The sequence below is a fragment of the Propithecus coquereli genome, unplaced genomic scaffold, assembly GCF_000956105.1.
Source record: "Propithecus coquereli isolate 6110/MARCELLA unplaced genomic scaffold, Pcoq_1.0 Scaffold18, whole genome shotgun sequence".
NCBI classification, from domain to species: domain Eukaryota; kingdom Metazoa; phylum Chordata; class Mammalia; order Primates; family Indriidae; genus Propithecus; species Propithecus coquereli.
This window is the reverse complement of record NW_012142745.1, coordinates 11,680,550-11,692,441: the sequence shown is the minus strand read 5'-3', so window position 1 is coordinate 11,692,441 and position 11,892 is coordinate 11,680,550. Positions and strand designations below refer to the sequence as shown.

The 11,892-nt window shown below is 40.5% G+C and overlaps 1 protein-coding gene across 1 annotated transcript in view; it reads left to right on the top strand.

The window, feature by feature from the left end:
- LOC105808755 (monocarboxylate transporter 14) overlaps window positions 1-11,892 on the top strand; it is a 27,746-nt gene that overhangs the window by 8,481 nt on the left and 7,373 nt on the right. The window contains exon 3 of the mRNA XM_012642482.1: window positions 4,508-4,651. Within this exon, the coding sequence (XP_012497936.1) occupies window positions 4,508-4,651 (144 nt within the window). The remainder of the gene's footprint in view (window positions 1-4,507; window positions 4,652-11,892) is intronic.

Here is an 11,892-nt window from a genome sequence, read left to right as displayed (position 1 = left end):
GTAGTGCTACTGATGGGAAACAAGGACAAGGTATTATTTCTCAAGACGTGTGGCATGTATGTGTGCATGTATGTGTGCGTGCTTGTTTATAAAAGGGAATTAATACTGATAGTTTCAAAATTAAATAAAGGCAGCATTATGCGTATCAGAGAATGGTTGATAAATCATTTTTGTCTATCACAGTATTGAACTGACTCCTTCAACTCTGCATTGGTCTTGTTAAAACTAGGACTGTTTGTCATATGAAAAATCTAGGTAGGTTTGTTTTAGTGCAGGCAATGTTTCATGTTGGCTGTGATTCTACCTTCTCAATAAATTAGTAAAAGAAAACTGTGCTTTTAGAACACTTAAAATCCAGCTTTCTTACCTTTTTAAAAAATTTTTTCAGGGATACAATAAGACACATATAGATTCAATTGAGGAAGTGTGTGCGTGCAACAAAAAAGACTCAAAAAACGACCAGGATATGAGATGTTGCAATCTCTCCCAAACCATCCAATAAGGTTGTCTTAGATATTGTGTTTCACAAGTTCTATAGAAATAAGCAGCAGAAACCAGTCCTGAAATTACTGGATATGGTTTTGAAGGTGATCCCCAAAATAAGAATACCTAACTCATAGTGATGGTGAAATGTGATGGTCATCTTTAATTTAATTGAGTGGTAACTGTGTGTTAGGAATTCCGTTTGAGAGTCCCTGAATTCCAGACAGCGGAATTTCAGATTGTAGACTAATCTTTTTAAAGGGAAAGCCGCCTGCCAGATAAACATTTTTTGCCCTAGGTCTCAGAAATCATAACACAGCAGACCTCGTAGCTGTGTAAATGAAAGGTCTTTTATTCCATCTATCGTGACCTTAAATTACTGTTCATTATCCTAAGCTTCCTGGTACAGGGTGGCTGCAGAGTTGTTGAGCAACATGAGGGAACTTTTCCAAGCCAGAAACCAGCAGTAATAGCTCTCCTTTATTTATCACTTACTACATGCCAAGTGTATGTTATGAACATTATCTCATTTGATCCTACAACAATACCGGAGGCCAGACCATCATCTGCCTCTTGCAGAGAAAGAGCACGCAACACTCAGAGGCATTGAGTAACTTACCAAAGGTTGAACAGCCAGTTTGAGTGCAGGATAGGCTTCAATCCTGGCTCGTTGGACTCCAAAATTGTGTCTGCTATGACATTCTGCCTGCCACTACAGCAAATGAGAACTGAAAATATATCTGAAGTGAATGATACAAATCATTTTTATTTTCTCATCATTGTAAGCACATTTGGGCTACCCCTTTTAAATAAAAAAATCCACAAATTATGTTACAGTAGTTGCAAGCCATCTCTCTCTTGGGCAGTGATTTGCAGTGGGAAATTCAATAAATTTGCGCTGTTTCATTCTTTACTAGCATGGATTTGCCAGTGTCCTGCAGGAGGTCCCAACTTTTTTTTTTTTTTTCAGAGACAGGGTCTCCCTCTGTCACCCGGGCTGGAGTGCAGTGGCATAATCCTAGCTCACTGCAGCCTTGAACTCCTGAACTCCAGCAATCCCCCTGCCTCAGCCACCCAAGTAACTGGGACTACAGGTGCACATCACCATGCCTGGCTAATTTCTAAATTTTTGTAGAGATGGAGTCTTGCTATGTTGCTCAGTCTGGTCTTAAACTCCTGGCCTCAAGTGATCCTCCCGCCTCAGCCTCCCAAACGCTGGAATTACAGGCATGAACCACTGTGCCCAGACCCAAGTTTTAATAAAATCAATCACCTCATTCATATCTACAGCAGCCTTTGTGATGATAGCTCTCTGAATAATTAATTCTTGGTGGACACCGTATTGTTAGGGGAATCCACAGGCTGCAAAAGGTAATTTACCTACAAAGTAGATGTAAAGCAGTGGTTGTCAGTCCTGGCTGCACGTCCCATCTGCTTGGGGAGATTTTAAAAACCCTGGTGCTCAGGCTGCACCTGGAACGTTAAATCAGAATCTCCTGGGATGGGCCGCAAGCATCGGGTCTTTTTTTTTTAAGCTCCTAAGTGACTCCAGTGTGCAGCCACAGCAGAGAGCCATTGATTGAAAGGCTCCTAGCTCTTTAACGCAGTGAAGGGTTACACACAGAGACCTACTTCCATCCCTGAGCGCTGCCAAGGCTCACCTCACGTTGTTCCTGTCCTCACCTGAGCTTTTTCCAACCTATCGGCTACTGGGATAGGCCAAACATGTTGACTTCCTGAGAGTGTTCCCGGCAGCTATGTGATAATTTAATAGGCGGGAAATGGTCCAAGATTCGGATTCCTTCTGAAGAGGCAAAAGTCTGATAATGCGTATGCTCTCATTCCCAACACTGAATTGCTCTACAAAGATGTGAGTCATGGCCAAAGGACTGCATCTCAATTATGTAATATTATCCTCCTCTCCTTAGATTGTGAGGGGGGTTCTTTTATTTTGTTGAAATGGCAGTTCGATCTTGGAGATGCCAGCAGACCATCGCTAAACAATGGGTAGAAAATGAAACTGAGAGTCAGAAAGCTTCAGTATGGATTTTTTTTAAATGTGCCTATTTTGTAACTGTGGAGGAGTCACAGCATTTGTGGGTCTGGTTTTGCCCATCTGCAAATCATAAATGCCTGAAGCTCTAGCATGCAAGAGTTGATTAACTAAAAAGCCAGACACTGTTATCAACTTAATGTTTTTATCAGTAGAGCAGTTAATACTTTCTTTTTGATTCATAAAATTCCTCCTGACATAAATATTTGCACTAATTTGGGAACTGTCTCCTTTTGTTTTCTTCAAATGCCATCTTAATACAATTTTCAGAGACATACAATATCTCAGAAAAACTTGCTTCTGGGCCGTTTCTGTAATTTGGAAAATATGATTGTGCTACTGAACTATGATCTGTTGACCTTTCAAAGGGCTGTCAACAGCAAACTGACAAGTCATGCATTTTTCTCTCTTTTACCCACTCATCCATGTTTGGCGTGGTCAAGTGACCGTGAGTTTAGAAAAATAAAAATACGTGTAAAGAAATCAAAGAAATATCTTTAACTTAAGGTATCCGATTTTCAGTTACCCCCAATAATTCCCTCAGATGTTTATATCAATGTGCTTATTTTATATATTATTTCTATAATGTGTGTATTTTATAATATATAACATGTAACATATAAAAATAGACTTAACCTATTAAGTCTAGTCTAAGAGGTTTATCTACTGGATTACTTCCTGTAATGTAACAGGATTAATTAAATTAATAAGTCTTTACCTCCCTAATTTTTAGGATTGGGCACTCTCAAAATCACTAGACAAAATAAACTCGTTAGCAGACTGTGTACCCAAATATGCACTTAAATACAGTTAGAAATTTAAAGGAAAATTTTATTTCAGTTTGGGCTAATAAGGGGTAGCTCTTGAAAGTTCAACAAATTTTTAACTTGAAATAGTCCCACCTGCATATAGGGTTTCATAACTATGGAAAGTAATAATGATCAAAAATAGGATGTTTAAAATGTGCCCGCTTACTGGATATTGAGTACTGTCTCCCATCGTATTGCTAAGATCTGGATTGCTATTTGATCACAAGACAAGCGTTCAGCTTCAGTGACATCAGAAATTACCACAAAATCAGGAAGAAAACAAAGAGGGTCGACAATTAGAAACTAGCATGTCAAAGCAAAGGACGCGATCAGAATGTTTATCGTGTAATACTTACTGCAGCGAGGACTGTCCCATTTTGCATGACGAGGCATACTCCTGGATCTCCGCACAGTGTCGTGAGTGCACAGCCTGACGGGTCCAGACAGGGAGTGTGCAAGTCAGCGGGGGCTGGAGGATGAGTGAAGCGATGACAAGCCTTTCATCTGGGTGTCCTCGTGAAAACCGACAATATGTTCCCTGCTTGAAGCCCAGGAGTTCTGAGAGCCCCCTTCTTGTACTCCCTTTAGGTCTGGAGTCAAAACCTTGTGCGTAAAGAGGCCGCACAGATAATGCAAAGGAGGCCAGGTGTAAGACCAGAGGGAAGGGTAGAGACCGTGGCAAACTCCAAAGGGTGTGACCCAGCCCACCGGGGTCTGCCACTGCACAGCTCCAGCTGATTTTGGCCCTGTGGGAAGACAGTCTGTGTTGCCACTGTACTTTTTGTGAATTCTCTTAATTTCTAAACGTTGGCAACAGATTCCAAACATTTTTAAAAATTTGTTTTGGTTCAACAAAATGCATCACAGGGTGGAGGTAGCCCCTAGACCACTAGCTCAGGGCCTCTGTTGTAGACAAAAGAAGGAATGTTTATTTATTTCGGATCTGCCTTCCTTGCAAACCCAGAACCTCGTTCTCTCTGATGAAATTATTTAAAGCCATCTTTGCATGCTAAGTTTTTTGTCATATAACGCAATGTGGGGTTTTTTGTTTTATTTAACGGCTCTAATAACATTTTACTCTTTGTCTTCACATGAAGATTTACTAAGAAAGAATGAAAATCAAGCGCTATTAGTCAATTCCTTTTCCAATGCTCTGTGACAGGACCCTTCATCGGCTTGTTCATTAACACCTGTGGGTGCCGCCGGACGGCGATCGTGGGAGGGCTGGTCAACTCCCTGGGCTGGGTGTTGAGTGCCTATGCTGCAAACGTGCAGTATCTCTTTATTACCTTCGGAGTGGCAGCTGGTAAGCATGTGGATTTTTTTTAAACTTGATTTTTAATGTTTTATTGGACATTTTGGCAACTACTTTAACTGTGGAGAAAAGACACCCACTAAAATAGTTTGTTTTGTTTCCTCCGTTCCGCCCCAACCCCACCCTACCCTCCAGGAAATACTGTTTAATAGAAGATGGAAAAATACACCTTAAGTGGGGAAAACCAACCTAACAACAGTTCCTGGCCTGCCTAATTAAATCAAATTCAATTTCCCTTTCTCCTATGAGAAAAAGGAAAAGCAGGGTAGTAATACAGACCTGGGTGAATAGACCAATTGATATCATTCTCTCTTTTAATAACGGCAGAATCAAGCGCAAATCGCAGAATAATCATTTATTCCTTCAGCTTTGTTCAAATTAATGAAATAGCACAAAACTCACATACATGTAGACTCTCTACAAAGCAAATCTAGAGCACAGTTAGGGTGTCATTCCCCAGAGAAGAAGTTAAAGTCAGCTGCCAGGAAGTACAGGTTGCATATTCGTTCTGCAAAATATATTCCCAGCCATAATTTCCTTTGTCAACAGGTAGTGGGATTCGCACAGATAAGTGGGTTACTTACTTGTACGATTGCATTTTAACGAACCTAATCCAGCTCGACTTTCTTTTTGAGTACAGAGCTACAATCCTAATGAATGTGTTAGCATAAGATTTAAAAGTTAGTTTGGAATTCTGGTGTTTTATTTTTTTAAACCACTTATTATCTGTGTGACTTTGGGCAAGTTATTTAACTTACTTATGCCTTGGTTTTCTTATCTGCAAAATGGGGATAATGAAAAGTGCCTGGTGCAGGGCAGGGGGTGGAGGGATTGGGGAGGCAGGACATCTTGCCCTCCAAATTCCCTAATGAACCTCCCCTAAATAAATAAATAAATAAATAAATAAAATTTTTAAAGAGTGCCTGGCTTACATGGTTGCTGAAATGATTAAATGAGATGTTTGTGTAAAGCACTTAGCACAATGCTTGGCACATAATGAAGTGCTCAGTAAATGGTAGCTAATACATAAATATGTAACAATATATTTTTACTCAATATATTAATATATAAATATGGTATTTTATTGTATTATAAGCTTAAGTATATGCCTTATGATAGCAGGAGAAGGTGAACGCAAATACCTACTGTTGGCCAGGCACAATGGCTCACACCTGTAATCCCAGCATTTTGGAAGGCCAAGGTGGGAGGATTGTTTGAGGCCAGGAGTTTGAGACCAACCTGGGCAACATAGCAAGACTCCATCTCTACATAAAATACAAAATATTAGCCGGGTGTGATGGCACAGCCTGTAGTCCCAACTACTTGAGAGGCTGAGGCAGGAGAATCGCTTGAGCCCAGGAGTTCAAGGTTTCAGTGAACTATAACCATGTTGCTGCACTCCAGCCTGGGTGACAGAGTGAGACCTCGTCTCTATAAAAAAACAAACACCTACTGTCCATGTAAATCTACAAGTCGGGGCCGGGCGCGGTGGCTCACGCCTGTAATCCTAGCACTCTGGGAGGCCGAGGCGGGTGGATCGCTCAAGGTCAGGAGTTCGAGACCAGCCTGAGCAAGAGCGAGACCCCGTCTCTACTAAGAATAGAAAGAAATTATTTGGACAACTAAAACTCTATATAGAAAAAATTAGCCGGGCACGGTGGCGCATGTCTGTAGTCCCAGCTACTCGGGAGGCTGAGGCAGTAGGATTGCTCAAGCCCAGGAGTTTGAGATTGCTGTGAGCTAGGCTGACACCACGGCACTCTACTCTGGGCAACAGAGTGAGACTCTGTCTCAAAAAATAAATAAATAAATAAAAAATAAAATAAATCTACAAGTCGGTTCTCCATAATGTACATCTATACACATGTACACATATACTTCTGTATCATTTGAAGCACAGTTTGAAAACCATTGATCTGAAGGACTTGATGACAGTTCTTTTTTTCCCTTATTATATATAATACATTTTTAAAAACGCTGTTTTTAGTTGACAATAATGGCATATATTTATAGGGTACAACGCAATGTTATTATACATGTATATATTGTGGAATGATTGAATCAGACTAATGGACATGTCTATCACCTCATATACTTATCATTTCCTTGTGACGAAAACATTTAAAATCTACTCTTAGCTATTTTGAAATATACAATACATTATGATTAGCTATAGTCACCATGCTGTGCAGCAGATCACTAGAACGTACTCATACTCCTCCTGTGATAGGAACTTAAGATGTTTTCCCTGAGTGTTTTAGAAGCTCTTTTCCCCGTAAGATCCAACGAATAGAGCTAGCATTGGGATTTTTGTATTATAGGTGAGGAAATAAACACTCCTTTGCTGAGACCAAGGAGCCTCATTGGGGTATCTGGGGAGATACGTGGGACCCACTGGGACCTGACGTGGTGCTGTTTGGCTGTGTGGACTGTGACTGGATCCTAAAAGCTGGGACTTGAGATTTAATCTCCTCATGCAGAGATTTCTATGGTTGGACTCTGTTTCAGTGGAATTTTATTTCTTGGAGTTCATTGCTTATTGATTCTTTTTTTTTGAGAGAGAGTCTCACTCTGTTGCCTGGGCTAGAGTGCCACAGCATCAGCCTAGCTCACAGCAACCTCAAACTCCTGGGCTCAAGCGATCCTCCTGCCTCAGCCTCCCGAGCAGCTGGAACTATAGGCACACACCACCGTACTCAGCTAATTTTTTCTATTTTTAGTTGTTTGGCTAATTTCTAGTAGAGACGGGGGTCTCGCTCTTGCTCAGGCTGGTCTCGAACTCCTGAGCTCAAGCAATCCTCCCGCCTTCGCCTCCCAGAGTGGTAGGATTACAGGTGTGAGCCACCACGCCCGGCCCTGATTCTTGAATAATATGATCTCTGTATTCATTCATTTATGTAATTCATTCACTTAGCTATTCTGCAAATATTTATGGAGCCCAAGAAATAGTAAGAAATTCAGGAAGCTGGTGAAAGGAAAGTGTTTGAGACACTATTGCTGCCACTTTTTATACATGAAAAAAACGCAAAGGAAATCTCTGAAAATAAATTTATCCACACTGTATCTCCAATAACCATATTTCAGTGGGAAATTCAGTCAGATCAGTTAGGTTACATATGCAAAATGCTGTTGGGCTGTCATTGATGAGACATATTGGAGCCAACTGGCAATCTAGCTGCTGTTTAATAGAAAAAAGTTAGATGCAAGGATCTACTGCAAAAAGCAGTGTGTATCACTGTACCATTTACATTTGAAAGAAACCATATTGATATCCTTCTTCATTCCAAAAACATTCGAGACATGCTGTGGAACTAGGAGGTAATAGTAGAAAAGAGAAAAAGAACCACAAACAAATAAAAAAGAAACAAAAACATTCGAGGCAGATTTGTTTGTATCTTTTTTTTTTTTTTTTTTGACACTTAGGCAATTGGAATCGCATGGGAGTGTCCTCCTATTAAGCAGAAAATTATTGTCTGTCTGAGTAACCTTTCTTAGCCCAGGATGTCTGGCAGATTTCTTCAGCTTTGCCAGAGCCCCATTCTGTTCAGCCTGGCTCCTGAGGGCACCTTCTTCACATCCAGGACCCAGGGCCGCAGGATTTTCTCTCCTGACCTGGGCCTCCCTGCCCGGCTGTCAGCCCCTCCTCTAATCCCGGGTGTGGTGTGGTGAGGAATGGGTCCAGGGCCCTGCGAAGGGTGGACATTCACAGGGCTTTGCATGACCTGCCATATCCCTAAGAGTAATAACTGTGCTAATTATGGATCGCGAAGTCGCATCAGGAAGGGGGTGCTGAGTGCTGGTAAGGGGCGTGGATAGTCAGTGCAGTAGGGAAACGGATACTTACAACATCGGGCACGACTTTCCCCTTTACACACGGAAGCATTTGTTGTTCCTACTAGGTTAGAACGAACACGGTTCTTGTGCTCACGCCCCTCAGCTCTGTTTCTATTAATCATTTTGTCCTGCTGCTGTGTAGAAACCATAACCACATTACATTTAGGATGTTGGTTATAGTCATTGACATATCAGATTTTTTATTATAGAAATTAAACTTTTTTTGTGCCATCAGCAAAATCCCATGTATGGCAAATTCCATAGGATAAATGACCCTGTTTCCTCAACAAATAAATTTTAAGGAAAAAAAAGAGACTGAAAGAGACTTAAAATATATATCAACAAATAGCAATGTATAGGCCTTATTTGGATACTGATTTAAACAAGTTTTTTAAAAACATCATTTATGGGACATTTGGAAATTTGAATACCTTCTGGATATTTAATGATAGCAAGTTATTAATTTTTTCAGCTGAGGTAATGATATGATTATGTTGTTTAAAGAATTCTTGTATTTGGAGATTTATACTAAAATATTTGCACATGAGATGATATATTTGGGATTTTCTTCAAAATATAGCATGGAGGGTCAGGCATGGTGGCTCATGCCTATAATCCCAGCACTTTGGGAGGTCAAGGCAGGAGGGTCACTTGAGGCCAGGGGTTTGAGACCATCCTGAGCAACATAGCAAGACCCCATCTCTACAAAAATAGAAAAATTAGGCAGACATGGTGGCACATTTCTGTAGTCCCAGCTATTTAGAAGGCTGAGGTAGGAAGATCACTTGAGCCCAGGAGTTTGAGGTTGCAGTGAGCTATGATGACGCCATTGCACTCTAGCCTGGGCCACACAGCAAGACCCTATCTCAAAACAAACAAATAAAAATAGTACGAAGAAGGGAGTGGGGGGTGGGAGGTGTTGGAGGTCAAGACTGGCCGTGAGTTGATAATTGTTGAAGCTGGATAATGGGTACTCGAAGATTCATTAAATCATTCTGTTTTTTAAAAGCTTACTTTGAATTTGATTTAAACTGTTTCATTAGCCAATAGCCTAAGAAGTAAGATATGAACATTAATTGACAGCTTGCTATGACACAGGTGTATTACATGTGTATACACACAACACACTACAGCACCACACAATAAACAGGTGGCGTTGTCTTTGATTTGCCAATGAGAAAGCTGAGCTCCAGGGTGTAACTGACTTGATCAAGGTCACACGGTTACTTATGGGGACTAGAGCCAGGATTTAAACCCAAGGCCATCTGGATTCTTTCTAGCATACATCTTCCCAATTCTATCATAATATCACAACAATATTTAATATTAAAGAATCTCTTGGTTCTTTAACAAATACAGTGACTAGTTTCTCAAAATAGCCAGAGATGCACCCATTTTGCTGCTGAATTTTTTATACCTTAACCTTGGAAATGTAAAATTAATCTTGAATGAAAAAGGTTGCTATTATTTCAAAAGATGACTATTTCACCTTCCCATAGAACTTTCTTTCATTCATCTCATTCCTTATGTGGCAGGCACCGTTCTAGGCACTTGACACAGATACATCAGTGAACAAAACAGAAAAAGATCCCTGCCCTCATGGGGCTTATTGTCTAGCAAAAGGAGAGATAAGGAAAGACCATAAACAATACACATAATAAATAAGTAAATTATGTGACTAAGTGCCATGGTTATTAATAAAAAGAAAAGACGGATAGGGAAAGGGAGATTGGGAATGGGGCTGGTGGGCAGGGGGAGGGTTGCATTTGACAATAGGGTAGTCAGGGTAGGCTTCACCGAGAAGGTAAGAGATGGGCAGGAGATGAGGGCATGACTCCTAGGTCTGTCTGAGAGTAAGAGCGCTCCAGCAGAGGGAACAATCAGCTTGTACAAAGGGACAAGGCCCCCACAATTCATATTAGCCATAGAAATCTACAAGGAATTTTCATTTCTCAGAGGGCACTCATCACACAGGGTTTCTGCATAAGGATTTACAGTTGATCCTTGAATAGTACCAACCTCCCATGCAGTTGAAACTCCGTATGTAACTTTTGACTCCCCCAAAACTTGCCTACTAATAGCCTGCTGTTGACTGGAAGCCTATGGATAACATAAACAGTCGATTAACACATATTTTGTATATGTATTGTATACCGTATTCTTACAATAAAGTAAGCTAGAGAAAAGAAAATGTTATCAAGAAAATCGTAAGGAAGAGAATATACATTTACTATTTATTAAGTGGACCATGATAAAGGTTTTCATCCTCATCATCTTGACATCTAATAGGCTGAAGAGGAGGAGGAGGAAGAAGAGTCGATCTTGCTGTCTCGGGTGACAGAGGCAGAAGAAAATCCACACATAAATAGACCTGAAAAGTTGAAACCCGTGTCGTTCAAATGTCAACTGTATAATCATTCAGTAGATGTTTCGTAATTCCTATAGTTCAACTTCAAATTTCTATTAATTTTCTCAAACAGTATTCAGGTATTGCAGATAATCAAAAGCCAACAAACTTGTCAGAATATAGGCCTAATGAATATTTTTCTCTGACTTTTTGAATAATGGGAAATTAGAGATTTCTGCTTTTTATGGACTTAAAAGCCATTAATCCAGGGTTTGACTAAAGTTAAAGGTAGCCATTGTCTTCATGCTCATTTCCCCTATAAGGCCAAGTATGGGGACACTGTAGCCCCCACTAAGGCTGGTGAGGAGGCTTGGGGACCTGCCACCACTTCTGCTGGGAGTCACTTAGAAGCTAGTTTAATTGTCCTTTTTTTCCCCAAAATATTACAGGGCTACAAATGTTTTTGGTTACATGGATCACTTTTGTAATGCTTGAGTCAAAGCAGTAAGTGTGCCCATCATCCAGGTAGTGTTCATTGTACCAGTTAGGTAGGTTTTCGCCCACCTCCCCTCTGCTTGATTTCCACTGAGTTTTACTTCCCTCTGTGCACATGTGTGCTCATCGGTTAGTTCCAATTTAATAGCGAGTACATGTGGTGTTTGTTTTTCCATTCTTTAGATACTTCACCTTAGGATAATGGTCTCCAGTTCCACCCAAATTGTTATAAAAGGCATTAATTCATCCTTCTTCGTGGCTGAGTAGTACTCCATGGTACACATATACCACATTTTGTTAATCCACTCATGAATTGATGGGCACTTGGGTTGATTCCACAGCTTTGCAATTATGAATTGTGCTGCAATAAACATTTGAGTACGGTGTCTTTTCGATAAAATGACTTCTTTTCCTTTGGGTAGACACCCAGTAGTGAGATTGCTGGATTGAATGGTAGGTCTACTTTTAGTTCTTTGAGGAATCTCCATAGCGTTTTGCATAGAGGTTGTACTAATTTGCAGTCCCACCAACAGTGTATAAGCGTTCCTTTTTCTCT